This window comes from Merops nubicus, unplaced genomic scaffold, assembly GCF_000691845.1.
Source record: "Merops nubicus isolate BGI_N331 unplaced genomic scaffold, ASM69184v1 scaffold7935, whole genome shotgun sequence".
In the NCBI taxonomy this organism is placed as follows: Eukaryota; Metazoa; Chordata; class Aves; order Coraciiformes; family Meropidae; genus Merops; species Merops nubicus.
Genome location: NW_008611663.1, coordinates 36,902 through 64,017, shown reverse-complemented (window position 1 = coordinate 64,017; position 27,116 = coordinate 36,902). Strand labels below are relative to the sequence as shown.

Genomic DNA, 27,116 nt, shown 5'->3' with positions numbered 1-27,116 from the left:
AAATTACTATTTATTTATATCAAGTCCAAGTCATATGTTCTTTGACAACTTAGTCCAGCCCATGCATGGAGATGTATCACCTGATGTCTGGTGTAGGTCACTAACACCTGCATATGCCATTGCATGACCTGATTATTTTAATTATCAAAGCAGATACAGAGACTTTTCTTGTTGTGCTGATAAACCAGGGCCATTGACAGAGCAAGGTGGAGAAACTACCATTTTTGCTTCTTCATCATTCAATTACTGGAAATACTTTTCTAACCATGGGAAACTGAGACTCAAAAAATTATACTGTTTTAGGAGGACTGTCTTTTGGAGCACAGATAAGTAACAAGGAAAATTCCCCTATTGCTGACGCCTGCCCTCATTTCAAGAAAACAAATGGTGGCTAATGAGCTCTGTAAATATGCCAGCTTTTAGTGATATTGAAGACAAATAAAGTTCTATTTTCCAGTTGCTAGTAAAGCACTGTTAGTTGCTCCCATTTCACCCACAATGTAAGGGGAAAAAAAGAAAAGGAAAGAAAGAAAGAAAAAGAAATTTCTATGTCACATCTGAGGCTTTATCACCTGGCAACTCAATGCACTACTAAATCATCTGGGCACTCTTTAAAAGCATTCAGTTGGAGGTCTTGTAATTCCTCTTCATCTTCAAAAAGAAATTTTTTTTTCTTTCATTTGCTCTTATCTTACTAAGTGGAAAACTGAAATCTTATTTTCTGGTATAAGAAAAGGTTTTTAGGAGCACACACCTCCCATAGGTTGTGTTTCTCTCTGCCTCTGTAGTTGGGTTCAGGTTGAAAAAGTACTTCTTTTGATCTTTGAACAAGCTATCCTCTTGGAACAGCTGTATTTTTCTGTTTCTAGACTATCAAGCACAATCAGGATGTACATCAATTTCACTTATTCCCAGGTTAGCTGTCCTCTAGCGTAACTCAGAAAAATAAAAAAAAAAAAAAGGAAGCAGAGTAAGTTGCATAAAGGAAAGAGGATTTTTCTACTTGTGTTTTATCTTCAGTGTGCATATAGTCTCCTCTTGTGATGACTGAAAAGCACAAGGAATATTTATCTGGTCCAACATCTAGACTCATTGCATCATAGTTTAGATTTTTAGTTTGTTTTCCTCCACGAAAGTCTTTTCTGATGTGAATAAATTGTTTATCATAGAAGTGCAACATCTTTGTGAGATATTCCTTGTTATACCTCTATCATTTGAAATTTGCATTTGATTTTCATTAACTCATAAGTAAAGTAACTTGCAAACTGAAAAATCATTGCATGCAATTTTTACAGTTATCGTTGATTTTATCCTAGTTCTTATGCTTTTAAATAGGGAATATTTATCATATCTAAAAATATTCTTTCTCACACTTTTTCTAAAAGGCTTTCAGTTTTGGTATCTACCATAACTTTTCAGTTACAGCCTGCTACTAGAACACTCAGAAAAACCAGTCAGATTGCAATTCTCTTTTTTCAGTGTGTTAGAATGCTGCAGCCTCGGAGATAAATGAATATGAATTATGTTGATAAATTATTATTTTTATAATTCCAAGAAAAAAGGTCTAAGGCACTCTAGAGTCCCTCTCAATAGAAGTTTAGAGAGGAAATAATCTGTAGTAACAGATTGTGAACAGCTGTTGAACAAGGAGGCAAATCATGTCATCATATCAGCACTTAAATCAGTAATAGCTAGTTTATAATGGAGGAAAACAGAAGACATTCCAAATACCAGGGACAGAAAGACATAGACTGCCTTCATAAAATCTTGTGTTCCCAGGGTATTTAAGTACTCTTTACATTTAATTAGTCATCTTGGACAATACTCTTCGAAGACACATTTTTCAATACATATTCACTTTCTTCCCTCTGAAAATTTGTATCTTCATACTCAGTTGCTTAACACTTTTATCTGTTTATCATGTGTAGATGAAAACAGTTAGAGGCGTAGGCTCTGTGTAACTACTGATGTAATCAAAAGATTGGACGATTATTTTTAAAAAAATGTAAAAAAAAAAGATATCAGAATAAAAGTTTTTTCTGTTTTGTTTTGGGTTTGGGTTTTTTTTTTTACAAAAGCAGTAGGATTTGAATTTGTCTTCAATATGAAAATAAATCAGGGAAGAAGAACGTTGCTGTTTGCAGATAGACTGATTATCTGTGCCAGAGTAAGAAATACCAGGCACAAACTCAAACTACAACACTGCTGAAGAACAACTTTGTATGAACTGTTTTATTAGATCTTCAATAATACTTTTGCCAAATCCAGTGTAAATATACAAATATTGCTTTATTTTAAAACATACTTGTAATCACTGGTATTCTTTATTAGTATTTATCATATTCATTTTGGAAGTAAATGCAAGGTGCTGTAGAACTTCCAATAAAAAAAAAATACCCTAGGATACTCACAGTGTACAAAAACACAATTATCAGGGGACAGGTCTACATTATGTTTGCCGGAGCACATTTAGAATTGCACAAATGTTTGATTTTCAGATTCACTTCAAAGCCAAGAGAAAGGAAGGTAAAATATTTTGTTTCATTTATAATTTTATTTCTCACTGTCTTTAGAAAATAATACAAAAGCTTTTTTAAGAAAATAAATTGAAGTTTAGTGAGCTCCACACAAATTGACCAATAGTTTCAATCAGTTTGAATCTGTATTCTTCAGCAAATAAAACAAGAGAATGGAAATCCTTCTCACCTCAACCATTCATCCCAACATAGCTAACAATAAGTTATCTACAATGGTGGTGCTGGAACAACTACACCATCTGTTGATGGAAGGTCACGAGATCATTTTGGCACTGAAATACCTGAAATCATGTCACAGAAGTAAGAAACCTAACATAAAGCTGAAGCATCACTGATCTCTCCTACGTTTGCGCAAGTGATGCAGGAACACAATCATCAGGATGGAAGAACATCCAGATAACAGTCAGTCTTTAATTTTAGAACAGCCTCGTTTAAATATGATCCATTTAACAGCATGAAGTTGAGGTATTTTCTACTAGCATCCAAAATATAGTAAAGTTCTTGTTGTCCAGTACTATTCAAGACCAAAAGAAGTCTTTTGCTTAACTTCCCAGAAAAGACAACCACCTCTCACAATTAAACTAGATTTTCAACACATTCAAGAAATGTTGAGGACCAGAGCATTGATTTGATCCTAAACTATTTACAACTGCTGAAGTGTGTCAGGATAATTACAGGCTCACTCATCTACAATTTAATAGGTATCAGTTCTCTAACACTGGTGGCAAGGAAAAAAAGGAAGAATTGCATGTTCTCAAGTCACACATTACAGAATGTTTTTTTATCAGTAAACAGATTAAAATACTGATCTGTGCCAGGCCTAAAGCCTGGGCAGTGCACTGATGAAAAGGTAATGTTGTAGATATTTTACTGTGCTGAGGAACACTATACACTAGAGATGGAGCATTTCAGTAGTCTACAGAAACTTCCAAAACAATTTGTTTTCTTTTTGACTAATACAGTAGACTTGTAGTTGCCACCAAGAAGCCTAATAAACTACAACAATCAGTGACTGAATTAATTATTCTACAACTTGTTCCATGGAACAATTTTGAAGTACAAATAATATTTCTGCACTCAGCAACCAATAAAAATCCCCATGAATTTCTGTTATTGCTGCTGTCACTACTGCTGAAATTTTCATAGGACCAGCTCTAGCAGTTAGATCTACAAAGAGACTAATCCTCTAAAGGGGAGCTTTGGGAGAATAGGATTCTATTCACATCTGGGTAGTGAGATTCAGACTATGTCAAACAAAGTGAAAAATCCCTTTATAGATAGTGTAGAAACAGCTCAAATGTGATTCAGAGCATGATTCAGATGCCCATTGTCAGACAGCATGATTAACTCTTTGCTGCCTTTGCTCTGCCGATGTTTCATCATGAGTGCCTCGAACATGCATTTGCCCTAGCTTTCACCAGTAGGCTTCCCTTAACATCTAATATTTTGATTTTGTTCAGAAGTATTAGTCTTATTGCCACTGAACAATTTAAGTAACTATATTTAGTCTGTGCCTCCCTGGCCTCTGATTTTACAGTTAACTGCAGATGGTCTCTGGCTGTGAAACCTGATTCTGATTATCTGCTGATCCTGCAGTGCCCATCCCAGGCACTTGAGAGTCATGCAGCTGAAAAACAAATATAAGGGCTGAAAACTGACCCTGTAAAAAGAATATGGTAGTGTTTGCTTCTGACTTCACAATTCCAGTGCTTACTAAAGGTGGAGGCAAGAAGGCTCCAAGATGGCAGCCACGCTAGAATCACAAGGTGTGAGCCCAGACCCGGCTGGAGTCCAGGACTGTGCTGGGCACAGCAGCTGCTTTCAGATCAAGGACCAGAATGCAGGACTCTTCCTTCTCCCATCTGCTTAGGAAGTTTGTGCTTCAGAAGTGAACACTAGAAAGGAAAATTGGAATAAGTGTTTCAATGTCTAGTTCTACTAAGGCAGCAAACCTTGGGTTTAAATTGCAATGAGGAAGATACAGAAGAAGCATGGTCCTTTTGTGCTGAACATAGAAACAGGGAGTTACTGGCATGGCTCAAGTAGGCTAATCAAAGTATTGCTACCAAGGGAGGTTTCTAAGATGCTTTTCACTCCTCCAGCAAAATATTTCTCAGGAACAATATGGGTACTTTGTTTTGAAGTTGGAAGAGGCAATAGATGTGCTTCCCACCCTTTCTTCATATGGTCTCAAATGTTCTTTGAAAATCCCAGTGGGATCACATATACTCCCATGTGAAAGAGAAGGAAATTTATGTGATTATCAGAAAAATATCTTACATCACCCCCTAAGAGGGAACAGCGTAAGATTTAGTACAGTGGTCGCCACCCTTTTTCTTAGACTGATCCCATGTTCCTATTATTATTTTACTAGGAGTTTTGTCCAGGCTCCTGCTGTTGGCTTTCCCTTCACACTCTTTGTGGACATGGCATGTTACCTTTAGGCTGGTCAGCATTAGGACCTGGACAGTAGGTAGAGGAAGACACATGGAGCATAACCAGTCTGAGCCTTTCTCTGCCTGGCTTCTATCTCACCATTAACGGGGGCCTGGGGTAAGAGATTGTAGACCAAGGGTGACAAAGATAACTGAGAGGATCCTTCAGTTGAATGTGGGGAGAGGTCATCTCTAAAACAGATCGTACACCATGTCTGTACTCATTTTTTGAACAGAGTTTTGTCTGAGTTGAAGAGACAGAGGTAGCACTGAAAGGCAAGGTAAGATCAGGACAAGAGATGCAGATGAATGGAGCATAATCTAATTTGCAGCAATGCCTCCTTTCCCATACTCCCCTTTGACTTGCAGTGCTGCCTTGCATTAAAGAAAACATAAAATCACAGGCTGGAAGTCAAAAAAGGAACAGACCTGCTACTACCACCTCTTCATTATTTAATGTTGTCAGACCTCACTAGCTGACGCACTAGATCTAGGAGAAAATATTCCCTTTCTGATGAAGACAACGTGGAGTAAGGAGCAGAAAATTTTAGAGCTGCTAAGGGAAAATGAGACAAGTATCTAGGCTGTAAATAATGGAAAAAAGAATTCTCACCTTAGAAGGGAATACATAGTGACTCACCAGGATCTACATAGAGCAGCCTCCACATCATCACAGGGAGGGTGTAGACTTCTTCTGTTAAGAGAGGGGCTAAAGCTCCCTACAGTTGCAATTGCACTGAACAAATCTAAACCAAATCCTACATGAGTTAGTGCCTGTGGTGCAAAGCGTAGGGTCCTAGGCTCTGACTGTCTAGAAGACATATAGAGAACAACTGTAAGATTATATTGTGGCGTAAATTAGTCATTACTGATTTTGAGTTAATTTCTGAAAGGAAAAATTTTGCCTTCCTCAGTATTTAAAATGAGGAGCTTGAAAGAAAGAAGTGCTTGCTGTGATACCTTTGAGGGACATTCTAGGAAAAAAACTAGAGTATAGATGCAGGACATGCATCTCATGCTGAAGAGAAGAGACGACGGTACTGCAGTGTAGCTAAAAAAGGAACTGGCATTTTGGCAACAAGATTCAGTGTGTACTATATACACTTAAAGATGTCATGACTTTCTTGCCTGATACTCACAAATATTCACAGAAACTGCAACATGGCCCATTTATTTTAGAGGACTGCTGCAGTTTAATACTGATTCTCACTCCAGTGAAGCAATGGAGTTATATATAGTAATAGAGTGTTGTTTAAATGTACTGCACAGAAAATACATCCAGGGGATTTATGTATATAACTCCTCTGTACTGCTTTAAACACTTCATCCCTAAGGGCTTTCATTCACTAAACTCGCATGTTTGAGTTGTGTGCAGCACAGGCATTAAAAAACTCCAATGCTGCTAGCATGTTTATCAAGTAGGGTGGCCAGATGTTCAGAAACACCAGCAAAGACTGAGGTTAAGTATCTCCCTCAGGGGTTCCTCTTCTGAAAATATTTAATAACTGTGGGTTATTCTGAAGAGTACAGAACTGCTTTTTTCCTGCAGCACCACAGAGAAGACAGTGAAACAGAGGAAGAATGACAAACATGGAAACAGGAAGATCAAGAAAAAGCAGTTCTGTACATTTCAGAATCATCCTATCATTTCTATAAATATAAAGGACTAGAGCCCAAAACAGAAGATAGAATTACAGTTTATCCTACAGTATCATATCATAATGTAAACCATGTCTGACGCTTAACTGAGTTGTGAGGTTTAGCTTAATGAGGTTTAGACTTAGGTAAAAAAAGATTAAGACAGCTAGTGTGAATAAGCACAAATTATTTAAGATGTCCTGTTACAAAATCAGAAAAAAAATCCAGTAGATCTTTCCAGAATTTGATTTTTTTGTTGTTTGTTTTGGTAGGTTGGTGGCTAGCTATGTATTTTCTGACTTCCCATATGTCCTTTATACATGTCTATATTCTCCCCTACTCTATAATTTTTTTTAATTTTCATCATCAGGCATAGGGTGGTTGTTCTAGTGTGGCATAGACTATCTTGCTCAAAGCAGTTTCAGCTGTGGTGAAATAGCCATCCATCAGTGAACAAATTTATTTTACTAGAAAAGAGGTTTGCCTCTCCATTTTTTTTTTTTTTTACTCTTGTGCTTTGGGGTTTCTTCCAAGAACATATTTGCAGTCATAATTAAGAAATGTGTTAAACCTTCTGTCAATTAGCCTAATTGATGTAAAAACCTGATTGGGTCCTGGGAGAAATTAATTCCCCCAGCTGAACCTTATCAAAGAACAGCTTAGTGCAAAATAAGGAAGAAACCAAAACATGCAAGACTGCCAGAAAGAGGGAAAAAAAAAAAACAAAACCCACCAACTTGTGATGCTTTGAGATAAGGTGAAAGGAAAATTTCTCTGTGCAGACTGCTGTGTAAATGTTTTAAAAATAAGTCAAGTGGTTTTAATATGCTGTCTTTTAATGCATAAGCCTAAAATAAAGTCTTTAAAAGTAAGAGTAGAAATGAGGAAGAGATGCCCGTGAGATAAAAGATTTATCAAGAAATAGTATCATGATGTGGAAAGAATGGGGACCGTAAAAAGGCAACTGTTAACAGGCCAGAGAAGTGACTTGTTTTTTCATTTCTCTTTTTTTTTCTGGAAATGCCTGTTACAAAATGCAGCAAATACAAAGCGCATAGTGGGTGTGATGACTGTGGCCTTAGCCATATGATGCTATCAGCAGGACTGTGTGTAAACTGGTAAAAACACAGGTAATAGTGAGTGCATGAAGCTCAAACCAGAATGAGAAAGAGCTGCTGCAAACTCAGGTGTGCACACGTGTTGAAGAACTCTAAGCCAAGTACTGGGCTTAACTGCTAAAGTATTTCTAAAATATTCCAAGCTGCCCCTAAGAAGACCTTTTCCTTCAGGACCAGTAAATTAAATATTGGCTAAGAGCCAGGTACTAGTGAGTTCAAATTCTGCTGATAGAAAATTTTTATTTATACCTGAAATTACATAGAAATTCAGTCTCTGAGTCAGGGTTAGAGCCTATGTTCTTAAATTCTTCTCAGAGTATAAGGAGAGAGTGACCTCCTGGTAAACCATTTTATCTCACCGTATTTCCCACTCCCCCACTTGAAATGGGAGATAATAAATTACCTACTACTCCGCTATAACCTTGTTGTAAATTCCTTGGCTTATGTGGAGGGAAACAAAATAAATTAACTGGAATTACTTGGTTTTTTTGGCTTGAAGTTATATGTGGAAAGATGGTTCATCATCATTTCTGTTGATGAGCTGGACAAGCAGTGCTACATGCAGACCAGCTTCTACTGGACAGGTTTTACTGTGTTTAATCTAGATTTCCAAAATGTCTCAAGAAGTTGCTATATTATTTTGTGTGTTCTGATTTCTGCTGGTACAATCTTCCACTGCTATAAAATGTCTTTGTCACATCCATTTGCATTTTACTCATAATGAGGACAGAAAGATTAAGCAGACACAGCAGGAAACATTCTTTTTGACACTACTGTCTATGTGGAGCTTTCCTTGACCATGTGTTTTAATATTTACTTAAGCAGTTACTAAACTGAAACTGGACATATAAGACTAGATTACATTAATGTTCAATGTTGGTGTGCCATGATATCAGAGCCTTTAAAGAGTGATGACTGGATTCTGTTAGGCCATAACATCTTTTTCACCATGGTTAGTCTGAAGAGGGTAATACTTTCCCTGTATGTAGAAGCTCATAAATAGTAAGAAGCAGGGATATTGGAGCAACAAGTACAGCCCATTTCTTTGCACCAAAATTTCTCCTCCCTCTTTCTCACACACATCCACATACATATACAAACACACATATCCTTTGCAAAAAAAATATTTTAAAACAGCAAATATCTGGCAAGTACTTTCACCATTTTTTCCATCCTCTATTGAAAGGTGGAAGGGGGGTGGAGGCGAAGGGACGTCTGAAAGAAAATCTTAACATCCCTGGAAAAAAGGAGTGGAAGAAATAGTATGATTTATAAGATATTTTAAGATTAAAATAGATATTTTATGCACCATACAATGAGTGAACATCTCACAGATTAAGGTGAATGCAAGTGCCGGAGACCTGACTTCCAGCCGACAAAGGGAGTACATCCCTACACAGATGCAAGGAAGGTCTTAATGTGGTCAATAGAAAAATGTGAAGGGAAACTAGGATCTTCATCTGTCTAGTTGTGCAGCAGTTACTTGCACTAGTTTGTATTCATATTCAGGAGACCATTAATCTCAGCAAGTTTGTCTGTGGGAATTAAATGCTACTATGAGCGTGGAGATATGCAGAATCATCATCATCACTAACAGTATGTATTTCAAGTAGGTTGGCAATCCTTTGGATCATAGATATTGAAAGGATTAAAAGTGAGCATTCTCAAAGTTTGAATCTATGTTCCTAATAAGAGAGGGCTAGAAAGAAAGCTAAAGTGCTGGACTCCTGATAAATTACGTAACTTATTTTTTAGCTTACACCCTGCCTCTGTTTTGAGTACTCCCACAAGCATTTTCTATGACAGTACAAGCACACATTTCTGGAGACAGTTCCTTTCAGAGACCTCTCCCAAAAGGCAGGATGTTCGAGACAGCATTGTGTTTAGCTCCTTTGAGCTTACACAGTTTCCTAGTGATACCTCCAGATGTTTTGAACCCTCAAGCACCCCCTCATACCCTCCTGTGACATCCAGAAGACATGACACAATCCTCAGTTTTGCATCTAGGAGTAGTTTGCAGACTTAAAGAAAAGACAAAATTAAGGGACCATCTTGAGGCAGATATCAATTTTCAAAAAAAGAATGTCTTCTGCTGTCTCTTCTCTGCCTTGCCACCTTTGCTAGGAGAAAAACTTGGGTGGGTATGATATGACACAGTCATTTTATAGAACAGCGACCCTATACCAGAAAGAAAAAACTCACTCTGTTGGGCTGTGACACAGCTGTCATCATTTCAGATGCTTTGAACTAAAAAAATAACTGGAGAAGATGGCATTGCCTCAGAGCTACAAGTCTCACTGTATAGGACTCATAGGAGTCTCAGTTAAGTGCTATGCATCCTTCACACAGCCCCTGTGCTCCAGCTGGAACTGTGCCACAGTGGTGCTGACAACAGGCAGTCTACACAATTTGGCCTTGAAACCAGAGGTTGGCCGTTGGCCCTTTCCTATTTAGCAACACAGCCATAGCCAGTGTATCTTTCCCTGCATCGTTAATTACCCAGGTCCCAAGAATATATTCTGTTTTGTGAAGATAAACTATATTCTTCAGGGCTGCGTGGTGCCTCTGCCTCATTAGTGTGGCCCTATTCCGTAAGATACTTGATTTATGTCATTGCATAACTTCCTGTCACTGCTGGCTCTACAGTTCACATCTCTTAATGCATTTCATGGAGGCTGCTTGCTGATCAGGGAGGGCTCCACCAGCACTGTGCTGCCCTGGTGTGTTCATAGCCGTCAGTCTCTGCTCCTGATCCTTTCATAGGAGCAAATGTCTGGCACTCTGGTTGTACACTGATCGGCAGAGAGGAACAGTGTTCGCCTCAGGCAGCCTGCTGCCAACCATACAATGCTTATTCTGAAATTTTGTCCCTCTGCACGTTTTATACTAGTCCACAGGCCTCTGAAGGATAAGAGAAGTCAGAAATATTATGCTACGTAAAAAATGAAAAATTATTAAAAAGTGAAAGAGTCAAGGTGATGTTCCCTCACTCGTTTCTCTTTGCCCTACTCCCATGTGCTCTTTATTTAAATTTCCTTCATTTTGTTTCAGAGGGATATTTTAAGATACTACTTTTTTCCTTTCTGGAGATTCAGATGCAGTTCCTCACATAAGGGCTGAAGCTTTTGAGGTGTGCCTTCTTTCCCCGTATTTCTGTATTAAATAGTAAGCTGAAGTCTGGAATAAGCGGGTTACTCTTCTCCTGGGATTCTTTGGATTTAATTCAGCTCATATATCAATAGCAACGTAAATTACATATCTATCGAATTAGGTGTATTAATAATGGTGTAATATGCATTATGCTACTTAGTACTGAATGTGCAAATTGAAGTTAATTTACTCAAGAAGAAAATAGTAAAAGAAATCATAATACAGTTGAAGATAATTGTACTCCACTGTACATGAGTGAGCTAGATACTAATTGCAAATGCTTTACTATCATTACAGCTTTCTCTGCTATTCTTCCACTAAAGTGTTCATTTTTCCCCATTTGTGGAATTAATTTCTTTCACAAATACTCCTATACACTGAAATTGTGGCATCCCAATATTGCATGAACCATATTAGAGTTGAAAATCTTGAAGCCAGAAGAAAATGCTGCAGTTACCTAGTTTAACCTCCTACATAACACAGGGCACAGAGATTCCCTGAATTAATTCCTGCCTGAACTACAGTTGAAAATACATTTAATCTGGATCTTGAAATGTCCCATGATAGAAAGCTCACCACAATTCTTATTAAAATTTACCTGTGACTTGTCAAAATTTCTACCTTTTGGCCAGATGCTTACAATACAGTTACCTGAAAAACTGCATCATGTTGTCATTAGCAACATTTTACTCCATGGTTTTATGGTTTATGACAAAATTTAATCTCTTTTGCATAGCTAACCTGCTTAATCTCTTCCCTCTACTCCCCTGATAATTCTTACAGTTCTTCTCTGAACATTCCCCGTTTTTAAAAAACCCGTTCTGGGGTGTCGACATAGAAAAAAATATTTTTAAAACAAGAGTGATACTACTGTTAGGTACAGACAAAATGGAATATCCTTATTTACACTCAGAGTTAAACTTGGAATCCACACTGAGCTAATTATGCACTATGAACCACAGGTCTGGAGTCACTACTCCACAGGCACCCCATCTGTGAGCCAGGCTTTCCTGCCTCTCTTTGTTCAAACACTTTATTTCCTTTTACTTGGAATAACAAGAGGTCCAGGTTGCTCTGAAGGAGTGTTAGTCCTCTAGTCTTTGCATATTCTAAATTCAGTTGATTGTTAAGACTGTTGTAGGCATATAGAAATTCTAAACCTCCTGCTTTGTTTTGCTAGACTAGGATTAATCTCAAATCACCAGGCTTCAGTCATCTAAAAGTTAGTATGTAGCCAAAGCTAGACAGCAATGCATCTTCTTTCTCAGCCGTGGAAAAAAACCCAGACATTTCTAGAAAGATTCATCCCAACCTAATTTAGATAAATTAGATTCCTGAAATAGATGAGAACATTTTTTTGCTGTATAGGTGCCTGTCTCTCACCAGTGTCTACACAGCAAAGCTAGACAGCATTTGTTTTCACATTTATGGGGGAAAAAGGGAGATAATTATAGTTGTCATCAATTATGTTCATGATTCCAGAGGTGAACATTTTAGAAGCTACTAGAAAAATGCTTAACAATGACACTTGAAGGCAAAACTAAGGTCTGACATTTCTATCATGCCTGTTCCCCTGCATCACAAAGAGTGAAGAAACAAGAAAAAAAATTGTCTCTTAAAGGAAACATCAGTATATTTGTATTTCATTAATCCGTCACTAAGCACAGGGCTTGCCTTGATCTTACCTTGCTGGTTTTGGAAAAATGTGCAATTCATGACAAAGGTGGTGTAACTAGAAAGTATTTCAAAGTCAGTACGCATACCACAGTCATTACATTTAAACAATGCGTGATGTTAAAATTAGCTCTTAATGCTGCTGCTAATTCAACATTACAGTATGCTTGTGACTAGAATACAACTTTCCACATGTGATAGAGTGTTTGACCAGGGGAAAAATGGAGCTGATGGAAATGGAAGAATTCAATAGCTAAATGGTTAACAGAAACTATATGACCATGATTTTTGCTGCTTGATAGCAGGAAACATACTCGTTGACATATGAAAGACAAAATCTAATAAATTAGAATATAGAACCTCCCCATTATAACACCTGTTATAAACAATATCAGTGTGAAGAAGCAATGTGAAAGATACAAATGATGAACTTAAACTGATTAAAAAAAAAAATATTATCAAGGCAAGGACCACAGTAGTGAAAGAATGGCCTGACTGAAGCAGAAGCAAGGACAATGAAGAAACTGCACTACTTAGTGGGCTTAATAAGACCTCAAGATCAAGTAATTCAGTATAAGAATGAAGAAAAAAATATTCCATCATCAGGAGTCTGGTACAGAAGTATAATGACTAAAAAGGCTAAAAGGAATTTAGGAGGATGTCTCCAAAATAACATAGAAAAGTGTTGGGATGATTCTGTCAAATTCAAATCAGACAGGCAATTGCTATCTATATTCTGTATTGAAAATGAATGAGATGGCTTGACCAAATGATCAGAACAAGGAACAAAAGGATCTCAAAGCTGGCTTTTGTGCTAGATGCCATCCTCCAGATAAGATAAATATCTTCATAAATCATGCAATTATCATCTCTGTGAATACCAGTAGGGCTTCACATCTATTTGCTGCCCAACTGTTTAAAGCCTTGCTTCACGGCTAGATTGCTGCATGCTGAGGATCGGAGTGAAATTCAGAGGCAAGCACCTGCTAATCAGGCACATATTAAGCATGAAGTCTAACACCTTGCCATGGAATTATGCCTTTGGTGGCCATTTTGCAGGCATTTCATGAGAAACTTGTGAGCAGTCAAGCTTTCTGGGCACATAAACAACCACCTGCCTCTGCAAAGTTGTTTCTTCCATTGCAGAGGGAGCAGACCTCTGAAAACGTGAACAAAGGACTGCAAGGGCTGTGAAAGAAAGATCTCCACTCTCACATGGCCAGAGTGCAGACCTAGGCACACACTTATCTTCGCCTTCCTGATGCCCGGGCTTCCAAAGAAAAAAAATCTGGGCACACATGCTAAGTAGCAGCTATGCTTGTCCCAGTCAGGTCCCCAGTCATTCAAGTGAGGGGACCAAGACCACCAGATCACAGCAGCTTATCCAAATTGGTCATTTAGACACTGCCAGGTGAACTTTTGGAAATGGGATGTTTCTCCCTTAATGAATTTTGAGTGTTAAATCTGTTGGCATTTTTTATTTTAATTTTAACCTATTTCTTCAATATTATTAATATAACTGGTCTGTTTCGGTTCTTTGGAAACAGAGATCTGCTTATGGGACCTATGTCACCTCTGGTTTGTAGACATCCAAGCAAAGCATCAGTTTTATTTGGGTAGCACATGAGTCTGTCAAACCTTGTAAATTGTATCTTTTATTTCTAATAAGGCATACTGCCACACCGATACCTGTTTACTGAATGTTTGGATGCACTTTCATTTGTCTTGGCATGAAATATTAGGGGTTTTCAGACTCTGTTTGCTTTTTGTCCATTTTCTATAATTCTAAATTTATTCTGCAGTGTCTCTGGCCTTCCACTAGACTTGCACACCTGATATGTTATACCTCGTACGTATCCATGTTCACACTGCAGACTTGTGTTACTGCAGATTGATGGACTATTGCCCACTAATACTCTGTTACAAATTTTCCAAGAACTAGGTATCTTCTTGAGCATTCAAAAGATAGCATTAGTGTTTTACTGCACTAAGCATAAAAAAACAAATAAATATATAAGCTTATGAAAATGTAGCTTATCTGTAACAAGAAGAACCTGAACAAAGATAAGTTGGTTCACTTTAAATCTTAGATCAAATAGTGTATTAATGCATGTCTTTAAATGCACAGCATTTAAAAAGTAATAAAGCATAATAGGGATCGAGCTACTAAAAGATAATTGTTTTCTTCTACAGTGGAGGGTTCCAGACTCTATTCACCTGATTAGCTAAGATTATCAAGAAGTGTTCTGATTTAATTAAAATATTCTTGAGTTCCTCTGTGTGGACAAATTACACCTATCACTTTGCATTCACTAGTATCAAATATGATAAAAATAGATTCTTAAATTGATATGATGTTTACAAAAGACAACATTTTGTCAAAAGCTCTCAAATCCCACTTCCGAAACTCATTCACACACTTCACCTAAAGGTCATCAGTGAGCTCCTAAGTCTCTTGGTCAATTTAAAAATGGGGTTTCTATGTTAGATTTACTTTGTATAAAGTATTTGTCCACTCTGACAAATTCTTTTTTCCTTATGTAAGTATAAGTGTAGGAAAACTTGCTAAGCTTCCTGTGTAAATCACAGAACAAAATTTGGTAAAATGGATTCCTAGTTTCCTGCAAACACATGGCCTATAGGAGTAATCACTTTTCATAGTGATTTGTAACAGCAGGACATACATATTTTTGCTTCAATTATCAACTCTGGCACCTTGTAACTGTGGAAGGCAGAAGTCCAAAGTAGCTGCTAAGGGTTGTTTGCTAGCTCAAAGTAAGGTTTTTCCACACAGCATCATCAACTGTTTGTCAGATTCTGTCTTCACTCCTCCTAATAGAGAGATATTTCCATATTTACCTGGCAATACCAAGGTATTTAAGAACAATATTTATTGCATATGTTGTATTTCAGATAATGAAGTCCACTCTGGACTGAGTTTTTTTCCTGTTTATTTAACTTCACAATTTCTGCAAAAAGGCATGATCCATTCTACTGCAACTGATATCTTTTATCTTCATTTGGAACATCCTCCTGATGCTTCCTAGTAGGTTCCTGCTGACTGGCATCATGTATCTGAAAATTTGAAAGTAGGCTAAATCATAGAAGACATTCCAGATGAAAGCTCTTGAATTGGAAACGTGAGTAGAACTGAGCTAAGACAACAGAATTTTTTATTCCTCCTTCTGGAAGCTCTAGCTCAACACTATGTACACTTTCCTTTAAACTCTTCGACCTCTTTCATTAACTTTTAAAGATATCAATAGAACCTTTTTCCACTTACTGTGGATATATGAGAAACAAGGGGGCAAAATCTCATTAAATATGAACTGTTTTGGCTTTACACTATGTTTGTTGTTGCTATGCAGCTACACAGCTTGGCTGTCTCCAAAGATGGTTGTGTGAGTTGGACCTCATTGCAGCATTGTATCACATACTCTCATGTCTCATCAACTGAGTTATCCTTCCTGCCATTCATTCTGCCAAGGCAATACAATTAGATGAAATAAGGTCATACTTAATTCTGGTAATGAACTGGTGATGTAGGAGAACCAAACCTCTAAGAATAATTTCTTTTCTGATCCTCAGTAGGATATAACATTGTCTTTCATTTTTCAAAGACTTGGTGCGTCTGTTCAAGTCAATAATACCAAATCTCTTATCTACAAAAGATCTATTCTCTGCCAGAGCTGTCTGAGAATTACAGAAAAAAAGATACTATAAGCAGTTGGAATATTAACATTGAATATAAACGATACTAAATAAAGCATCAGCACATTGCTGTTATTTTTCATAGGATACTCTAATACACAATAGAATATGTAGCTGCAACACTTTTCATGCTTTCCATCCAAGATCTTAGACAGAAAATTATAATGATGACTGGAAACTTGCAGTGCCCTGGTGAAACAACCACTGTCACCTCCATTTTACCGATTTTGAAAAAAAAAAAAAAAAAAAAAACACCACGGCGATTTCACTCCTTTGAAGCTCCTTTTAGGGAGTACTGAGGCTCTGCATCACAGAAGTGGAGCTTCTGGAGGCAAGGAGAAAGGCAGAGTATTTTCAGTGACAAAGAAGGAACACAGCTGCTGTATCAGCATGGTGCTACTGTGTATGCTGCTGCCAGAGCAGAAGGAAAGGACTATGGCTTTTTCTTTCCCTTCATGCAGTCTATTGTCAGTGTGGGGGCTAGCTGGAGATTGTCCTTCTCTGCCGGTGCAGAAGCTTCCCCTCACCTCTCCTGCAGGTGTCAAGGCATCCCAGTCTGCCACTGCATGGGTTGCCCTGAGAAACCTGTGCCTGGAGCAGGTGACAGAACTGCAGCTCACCACACATGGGTTAAAAAACCCACAAACCTCACATTTTTCATGAAGACTAACACATCAAAGTACTGCTGTCACTTGTGCTCTTCCTACCCTAGCAGCTTCTGCATCAGCATGTTAAAAAATCCTCTTACTGAGACCTGGGGAAGAGATGTGTTGCTGACTACTGAGAGCCACTCAGAGCTTCAGAGCTTCAGGCTGACTATCAGTGCTTTAGAGGATAACAAAAGACATGCCCGGTTCAGATGAAACATTTAGTTTTAAATGAGCATCTGATGTCTGTCGATGGCAGAGGTCTAATTTAGACTTCCTTGATCACCATGGCTGGCACGCTCCCAGGTACTGCATTATATTAATAAGGTTCATAAACTGTCAGAAATAACTCATCCACTTAACTCTCTGCAATGAGGCACAGACTCTAAGGACACAGCCTTTCTGAGAATGTTCTCTCTTTATAATTCATCATTGCCCCCAAATGCCTCATGTGATATGATGTTACTGGAATCTTCAGCTAAAAGGATCAAGTTTTTTGGTCACACTTAGTGCAGAATTTATTCCTATGTATTCTGCCACCCCAGGCACTGAATGGGACCTTTGCCATCGAGCTGTTTCCATTCAGGCCAAGGAGATTGCTATTTTTTATGCTGAATAAACAAGGGAGTGATCCCTTGCCCTTCAACAGAAGGGCTGTAAGGGTGAGGTGCCTTTGGCTGTGGAATTTAAACTGTCCTTCCGCTTGGAGGCTCTAGAGGGTAATCTCTCTTCACACCAGCCTAGGCTGCATGGTGTGATATTCCTTTAAACTCTCCAGTGGCTCGCCTTTTGTAGGAAAGGTTTCAGAAAGCACTTTGGCATTTGCTTTTTTGTAGTGTGCTTAGCTGATTTTGCTGAATGGAAAAGGTAGCACTGAAACATATCTTTTATTATAGATTACAAAGGTGGAAAAAGACTGCAGTAGGTTAATGCTGAGAGGAAAAATGGCTTTGAAACATGAGCTGATTTCAGTTACTTTAAATATTAGATGCTACAGCAAGAGGTTTTATTGACCTTGAAACCCCCCTGACACTTGATGCTGTTATATTGTGCATCTAGAGCAAAATGTTTGTGCTAAGCAATGCACTTGCTAGACATATGGATTCTAGGGAGATGCAGTGATGTGGAGCACTCCATGCAGACTGCTTTGTATTTTCACTGAGATACCTCTCTTTCCTTACTCCAGATCATGAGGCTTGAGGGAGCTATCTGGTTAAAAAAAAAAAAACATTCTTTCATATCTTCTTTACATGTGTTGCCAGAGAGAGAATCAATCTTTTCAGATACCCCATCTCCCCATCTTGCATGGGCACAGGCAGCCAGAGAACACAGGCAAAGCCTCCTCCTGACTTAGTCACCTTCCTGGCAGCTCTGTTGTAAATTGCACTGTCAGAGATCTGTCTGTTCCTCTGCTGTTACTCCACAATTCCCACTGGGCTTCTGAGTGTCTTGCTGTATTTAATAATCAATCAATATTCAGGTTTTATCACTTCAGGTCCTATTCTTCTAGATAACACCATCTAGAGATCTTCCTATGAATGCCTTACTTGTTTTCTTTTTGTAAGGTGAAGTAACCAACTTGATTCTTCAGGATGCTGAAGAGCTGCTTCAGCTGAGCTGTGTGCTTTCAATACCATACATCAATTTGCCTTGTCAACACCACCATCACCAGCCATCATAGGAGCACTTCAAACAGAGCATTATTAGGCTGTTACATCTTGACCACCACCATGAAACCAGTGTAGTGCCAAAGCTGTCATGTACCATTGAACCTCCTGAGACTACAATCACAATTAGAGCCTTCAAATAAGCAGAAATTCATCAGAGGAAAAATAAATAACATCACAGGGACAGAGTCAGTTGTTACTGAGATCTCATCTCTGATGAAATGTTCTGGCTCTTGCCATTTTTGTGACAGCATTACTCTAACTTAATCTAATATGAAATGGAGAAGAGCAAATCAACTGTGCCTCCTTCCCAAACTTTTACTCTACACAGTTTTCATGGTTGGTCACAGTCCTGAGAAATTGGAACACAGAATATACTACTCTTTTTCTCATCTTCTCATTCTCCTCTGAATGCTCTTATTTCCCAGACCCAAGGGCCTAGTGTTCATACTCACATCAAAGTCCACTTGCCATAGGGGTGCCTCAACACGGACGGATGGGTTTTCACTGAGCATAAGCACTCAGATGTGTTTATCAGGAATTCAGAGTTCTCTTGCATCATTAAAATATTTTCCCCTATACAATCTGCATAAACTTCAAATATGTATTTTTTTTTTTCCTACTGCCCCTCAAAGGACTGAGTAGCATTGAAAATTAACTGTTTCTTCTAATGCAGTTCAATTTAAAATGCTAGGCGTTCATTTGGTGGGCTGTGAGCTATCTGTAGCTTTCTTAGATCTGCAACATAAAGAACCAATTTTTCTTATCCTAATCCTATGGCTGTCTGGAAAAGGTGACACACAGTTAGACATAATGATAAGAAAATCTACGTCTGCCAAAGGCAATCTGATACCAGAGCCAGATGATTAAACCATTCCAAAGCATTCCCAGAAGACAAGAGGGGAAAAGGTCCAAAGAGGGTTTTTTTTTTTTTTTTTTTTTTTTTGCATAGAAGTTTTGTTGGTATAAAACATTCAGAGCAAAGCCAAAATACAGACACATATACACTTTTGTTTTAATAGCCCATTCCTATTATTAATAAAATGACCAGGGTGATACATGTTTTAAAGACTTTTAGTATTTTATACTGTAGGTTACTTGTTTCAGCTTAATTCTTTCTTTTTTGTTTTGTTGTTGTGGGTAGAGGCAGCTGGCCTTGTTTCAAAAATAAATTGGATGATTTTTCCCAATCTATAAATCTAGAATGGCCAAATACTTTTGTTGTGAACAGCAGTCACTGCACAATGTTGACTTCTGTACAATCAGAGCTCTGTTCTGACTGTGACAAGAGGGGTTTCAGAGCGACATTGTGAGACAAAACAGAGAAATAGACTTTTCCACTTTCAGGACTTCCCATAGACTAAGTTTGAATGGAATTAATGAAAATATGTAACCAAATATATAATTTAACCCAAATCAAGAGAGAAAAGGTAAAGTGGAGACAATTCCACAAAAATAGAAAATATAAAATTAAAAGTTCTGTAGTTTTTAACACCTTTTTTTTTTCCCTATACCTAATGCCTCCAGCCTCTACTGTGCAATGCACATTTGAGATGCACCCAGCAAATGCAGCTGGTGGAGAATTTGTCTCCAGCTTCCCAGCCCTATCATCGCTCTAAACAGTGATCTGGGGATCAGTCTGCTGTGGCTTCCCCTCTGCCCCTTGAGACACACCTGCTTCAGCTTCCTGAGTGAATCCAGCAGAGTCCCAGCAGGGGCATTTCACCTGTGGGAGTGGAAATCTAAAGTTCAACACCAAGCCTGAATCTGTAAGATGCTCTGCAGTTCAGTTAACACAGAGCCCATCAATAAGCAATCCTTAGTCCCGTCTTGTACAAACCGGTAGCCCCTGTATTTTGTGTTGTCTTTGATGTCTGTAGGAGGAAAAAAAGGACATCCTATTCTTTAGGTGTGAGATGAAATCATGGAAAGGCACCAAATATCATGTGGTTATCAAAAGCGTAAATCACACTGAAATATCTAGGAAGAGGGAAGATTTCTAGGAAGTTTTAGGTCAGATTTGCAGAAAAGTCTCACTAAACTTTCAGGAAATTTGAGTCAAGCCAAGTGAATGTAATATAGCTTCAAAACAGGTAAGTATTTCTTGCTTTCTATCATTGTTAAAGGTCTTCATAGCTCTTATCTGACAAGCCACAGTGCCGTGATTTTCAGTGCTCCTGTGGTCTCTTCAATTCATCAGGTGAAAAAGCTTGCCGGGGAAGATGCTAAGGGAATGGACAAGACAGAACTGCTCCCAAGCTCCCAGCAGCATTTCAAACAAAAGCATTCCAGCAGGTCTTCACTGTGATCTTCAAATGCTTATACAAAAAGGAACTCTCCAGAAAATTAAATAGTCCACTGGGAAATAAAGACAGATGTTATGCTAAGTACCTTCTAGAGAGCTGATATAAAAAAGATTATGATGCACCAGGTGAAATAAATGCAATTTTTATCACATTTCTATTTGCCAATGTGTCTAGATTTATCTGTACTTATGATTCATATTTTCACTGTGCCTGCTGGAAAAAAAAAAAAAAAATTAAAAAACTCTGGGGCAGCTTTCAGCTTAAGAAATGAATGAAGAAGAATTTGACAACTACATAGGCTAAGAAATTATGGGTTTGGTTTTAAATTTCATTATTGTCTCCTAGATATTATTGTGGACATGGCAATTTAACATTTTCATTCTTTAATAATTATTTTATTGCACAGAATAAAGCTGCTTGGCCATACAAATGAATTATTCTTTCCAGATAGCACATAGATAGCTCATTCTGTAGAATAATGACTGCAAGGACACACAGTTTACATTCCCCATCAGGAATCTGGCCTGATACCAATAGTTATCCAATATTCCTTTTATGATGAAAGATAGTTAAACTTGGAGCAATGACAGAGTTCTCATAATGTTAAATGTAAACACAACAAAAATGTACCTCAACAGAGTAGCTTCTGTGGAACATAGCTGGAGTTTTATACTCTAGCAAGGATGTTCACTCACCGATGCAGCACTGCTGCACGCTCATGTTTCAAAAGGGTTTTTGCAGGGGGTTGTTTTAGAACCCCCATGATAATGGCTTAATTCTATAGATATTGAGAAAAAGCTCTCTGTCTCACTTTTTCTGATAAATAATGACTATTATTTTTCTGAGAATCAACCTACTGGAAGCTTTCTAGATAGTATTTCTCCAGTTCTTCAGTTGCTCATTATATATATATACATATATATATCTATATATATATATATCTCCAGCCTCCAAAAATCCATTTTAAAGAAACACTGTTCCTTAAATGCACAACTGCACAATGTTACAAGGGTTTTATATGTGCACCCCCTTGTAAGCTTAAGAAACATGGTTAAGTCGCACATGAGTAGACATGTAACATCACAGCTTTGCAGTATAAAGTTCTCAGGGCCAAAATCAATCTACATGTAATTCTGCATCATTATGGCTTGAACTAGCCCCTTTTTCAGTAAGGTCTTAAAACCACAGTATTTATAGCATCCTGCAAAAACTTAATAATGGAAAGTAAATACACAAGCCTCAGCTGGTGCAGAAAATCCTGTAACATCTTTCCATAGGAGAACACAACAGTTTTGCACTTAAGTCTAAAGTTCATTTATTCTGACAAATTCAGGTTATAGAGTAAAACATGCTTCTTCAATGAAGCCAAGACCACGTATGATTTCCATAACCCTTAACTCATTCATTTTCATCTTGAGTCTTCTTTTCATTACATTATCCCCATTATCCCCCCCAGATCTTACCTTTTTTTTTTTTTCTTTTTTCTCCTCCTTGCTGTTATTCTTTTGTTTCAGGTGTCTAGATTAATAAAGAGAACTCCTAATAATTATCTATATAAAAATTGCCTTAAAAGAGAGAAAGGTAGGGGCCTTAACCAGGAATTATGAGTTTTCATATAATAGCCTTTTCCCCAAATCTGGTGCTATTTGCAATGTATGAAAACATTCATCTCCATAAAAGAAGTGAGAAAAAAATAACAAGACAGGATTTTGATCAATACCAATTCTGATTAAGTTTGATCACAGAAGTTGACATTTTGAGCAAGTCTGGAAGTACTCTCATAGAAAACTGAGGATCTGTTAAGAGTCTTTAGCAGTGTAACAGGACACTACTGGCTTGGGCAGAGGATATTCTGTCTACTTTTTTTGCCTTATATGGCTTTAATAAGGTAATAAAATGCATTAACTTAATTCTCTAATTAATACATTGCCAAACCTTGAGTAGTGTTGTTATATTGCTGATTTATTTTGAAGGAATGCTAAACACTCACACGTCCTCCAGTCCTCAGCAAACATCCCTCTTTATACTGAGCATAACATTTATGGTATGGGATGTCCCTGTGAGCCAGCTCAGGTCAGCTGCCCTGGCTGACTCCAGAGTGCTAATGGCCTGCAGACCAGTGAAACTAGATTAATAGATTAAAAAATAAATAAAACACTAAAGATATTTTTAAAGTGTTTGAGATCGTTGTATGAAAAAATGGCCATCAGGTGCCATCAAAGTAACAGCCAGGGAGCTGGTGCAGGGATGGGCAATATGTCACTTTTAGAAAGATCAGTGTTTATTTATATGCTCATACGAAAATATTAGGGAAAGTTTTATAGAACTTATTTTTTTCAAGCTGCAGAAAATGAGGTTCATGAAAAAATGCATTCACTAATCATTACACGCATAAATGAGCAAGAGTGTTGTTAATGATTCCTTCTTTTCTGGAGGCCCCTATTACAACATTAAAATGTGAATGGAATAGATTTAGACACCTAATTTTGGTGGGTTTGGGATCCAGAACTATCTTCTATTCATTGCACCTATCTCTTTTTATTGCTACATGGTTCATAAAAGAAAGCTTGCTTAATAATAATTTTTAAAATGGAGATTCTAAGCAACAAGTGTTTTAAAGCTAGCTGCCCTAGTTTTAAACTGATTTTTCTAAAACAGTCAGTCTCCTTCTTTATCTCTTCTTTATCCCTTCTCACAGCAGACAAAAGTCTTTCTGAGATATCAAATCAGGAAGACTCAACTCTATGTAATTCTTGTACTGCACCCAACACTGCCCTGTTTGAGGGCTTCCCACGTATATATTAAACAATGTGACTAACGTCTATCGTTTGGGTTGTGGTTTGTTTGGTTTATTTTTGTTTTCCTCTCATCTTCTCCAGGGGGAGGAGTTTATTCAGGGAAGTGTTTTGTTTGGAATTTACTTGATTTATTTTGTGCTGTACATAGGTATGTTGCAGTGTGTTTTTTCTTAGAGAAACAAAGTCAAGCAAATGCATTTTGCACTAGAAAAAAAGGTGGTAACTTTTGTGAGAACCCTTCATCCACGTGGGAATTCATTAACAGTTTTAGCTGACTGGTTCCCCAAGGAATCTCTGGTACATGAGCTGTACCCTTCTTCCTACAGGAAGTCCTAGTCCGCCAGGGAGGAAGCATGATCCTGGTCTCTCTCCAGAGGTCTCTGTAGTCACCATGGGCTCAGGCCACTGAGCATCCCAAAAGAAAAAACTGCGACTTTTGTTTCTGAAACTCATCTCTGAGTGTGAGCCTTCTGCTGATGATACAATTAGAAGATAAATCTTGAATGGCTATCACTGGATCAGAACTGATAAATACTTTGGTTAAAAAAGATGAAAAAAATATTATGTATACCAAGCAAAGGGTTGGAAAAATGATTGAGAAGGGGAGGTTTATTTTATGAACTCTGATTATCTTGTGGTAAACAAACTTTCATTTTTATTTAGAACAAAGCAATCTCTATCATTAAGGCACTCCTAATCAACAAGCTCATCTGATGAGATGATGTAGGATTTACTTATATATCAAAGGAGTTCCCTAGACATTCGAGGGATGCAACAGAATACAATTAAAAGATCAGCTGTAAGCATAGTTTGTGATACAGTTTGTTAGCTGTGCTTTGTGAGAGAAGTTTAGTTAATAACATGTGAACTCATGGTATTTTTAGTAGATAGTAAAGTATTGAAGTGTATTACAAGAAGAGCTTTACCATTTAGGCCTACTAGACATGCAACTCTTCAGCTATCTTGGATCTGATGGTCTGTAAAAAGAGAACAGAGAAACTATTAAGCCAAGGTTCACATCCAAGAATGGAATCATTTACGAACAACCTTTCTGGGCCTAATTTGTTGCTGAATTAAACCTCATGTAATGTCATTGAAGTCAATGGGGTTATGCAGAGCATAAGTCAGTGGAGCAAATTAGCCCTCTGTCTTGAAGCCAAGAAACCAAAGGAAAGAGCGATCCAATAAAACAGAGATTAAATGCTGATATTAGCTGAATGCCACTGTTCTTGGTACAGTGCGTTCTTTGTGTCCAGCAGTGAATATTTCATCCTTCCCAGGTGTAAAATCTTCCCAACAGCACTATAAGGCAGATTTGTAATAAATGACAAATTGAATGGTTTAGTTCTCCTGTAATGCAGCTTCTTGGCTCCCAACAGGAATGTAAGCAGTTAGCAGACATCTCTGCTGGCTACAAGTCTTGATCTCTTCAGAAAAGTCTTGGGGCTGGCCTTTTCATTTTAACTCTAGCCATACAGACGGTTAGAATCTGACGTTCATAGGTACGGAGAGCTTTTGACATAGAAAACTAACAGAAATACCAGGAATATCTGTGTAAGACCTGGAGAAAATGAGGCATGGTCACTGCCTCAGATATGAAGGCACTAGGAAACAGAATGTATTTGTTTATGTTTCATGTATATGGGTAAAATTATGGGTTCTAAGAACCCACAATATTGCAGTGATTGTAGGTTCTAAGAACCCACAATATTGTAGGTGTGCCTTGGATTAATGAAAGATGAAAGCTCAATTTGCAGCAACCAGCATTCATAAAAACATGTGGTCCTCACCCTTTATACTGTCTGACCCACTGATTACTTTGTCTGAAATTAAGATCATTATCTCCCTCAGCTGGAGATTACACATTTTGCACCGCTCACACACAGAGTTCAGTCCTGGCTGTAGCCTTTAGGCATTTTTATTATCCAGGTAAAGAGCCAATTCCCAAAGTCTACAGTTGAGTTTGCAGCTCATGAAAAGATCTGTTTGAGGTGACCTGTACAGAATAACACATTTTGACAGCACAGCTCACTTTTCACTGAAAAAAAAGATCAAGCAACCTGAATTCTTTTGACATCCTATCATGTAAACTTCAGTCATGAGCCAAAGGATGAAAAACAGTTTGTTGGTAATCAGTAAACTCTCCAGACCTGTATGTAAGGGAAGCTGTTTAAAGCATGCAATACATAGCACACACTACTGCTCGAATATTTGTTCTAATGCTTCTGGTGTAACTTCTCAGCAATGACAGAACTTGGTGAAGGAACTAACAAAAGATACATGATACTTGGCTCATGGCACGTATGATACTGGCCATTTATTCCTTTTATTTTTTCAGGTGATAGCTTAAGATAAGCAATCTGCCATGGTACTGAGGAACCACCCTAGATTTTCATTTTCTTTAAATCCAGTTGCTTCTGTTTACAATTCACTTCTGGGCATGCTCTGAGAAGGGAAGGAAGGGAAAATATATAAATATGCCAGCTGCAGCATGAGATGCTGATATAAACACATCCAGACCTATCCAAAGTGCTAGATATGTCTTGAGGCTTGGGGGCTATTGCAGATAGGGGAACAAGTCCCACTAATCCACAGCCCTAATGTGAAGTGATAAAATATGACCATAAAATTGCTTTACAACTGCAATGAATTTGTCCTCAGTTTAGCTGGCAGTATTATACTAAAAAAACAGAGTTCTGTTAGAGGGTCGAGTTTTGTTGGATAACAAATCTAATTTTGATAGAAATATTTACATCTTCAGTGGCTAAAAGCCCATCCATACATTGTGTTTTCTGGTTATCAAGAATTAATATAAACCAGTTAGGTAACCAAAAATTTTTGATCCACTTTTGGAAGTTTTATTGAAGGGTGTGTTTTTCAGGAAAAATGCAAAATTCCCCTGAGTATATCCAATTAAAATTGCCAAACTGTTGTGAAGAATTATTATTACCTCATCGAACAGAGTCTGGTGATTTTTGCTATTTCTGTTTCTGTTGTGGCTTTTCTAAAACCAACTCTTATTTCTCTATTGTATTTACTTTATTTCTAATGCTATAACATTTTGTTTCAGCTGGCGGGCTTCATCTATGCCTGTTATGTTGTGAAATGTATTACTGAAGAAGAGGACAGCTGTAAGTACTAAAGCTTTATTACATACAAAACAAATTCTTTTTTAAATCACTCCTCCACTGTACTGGGTCTTGCTGACTTCAACCTAAATGCCTTATTATAGTGTAGCCAGAACATTCTTTCTGTCTGTCCTTCTGGATCTATGAAATGCTGGGGTTTGAACCCTGAGCCCCTGAATTAAGGTTGACATATGGGTGATTCCCAAAGTCCTTCATAAAGAGGAGGTGAGTTTGCCTTATAGCTTCCCCCCAGGGTGCGGCCGGCCCTGCAGGGAGAGCCATAAGGGAAATGAGCCCCAGGGGTCCC

General features: G+C 37.8%; 1 protein-coding gene across 1 annotated transcript in view; it reads left to right on the top strand.

Moving 5' to 3' along the window:
• LOC103773905 (sodium/potassium-transporting ATPase subunit beta-1-interacting protein 2) overlaps positions 1–27,116 on the top strand; it is a 73,990-nt gene that overhangs the window by 30,532 nt on the left and 16,342 nt on the right. The window contains exon 2 of the mRNA XM_008941287.1: positions 26,752–26,812. Within this exon, the coding sequence (XP_008939535.1) occupies positions 26,752–26,812 (61 nt within the window). The remainder of the gene's footprint in view (positions 1–26,751; positions 26,813–27,116) is intronic.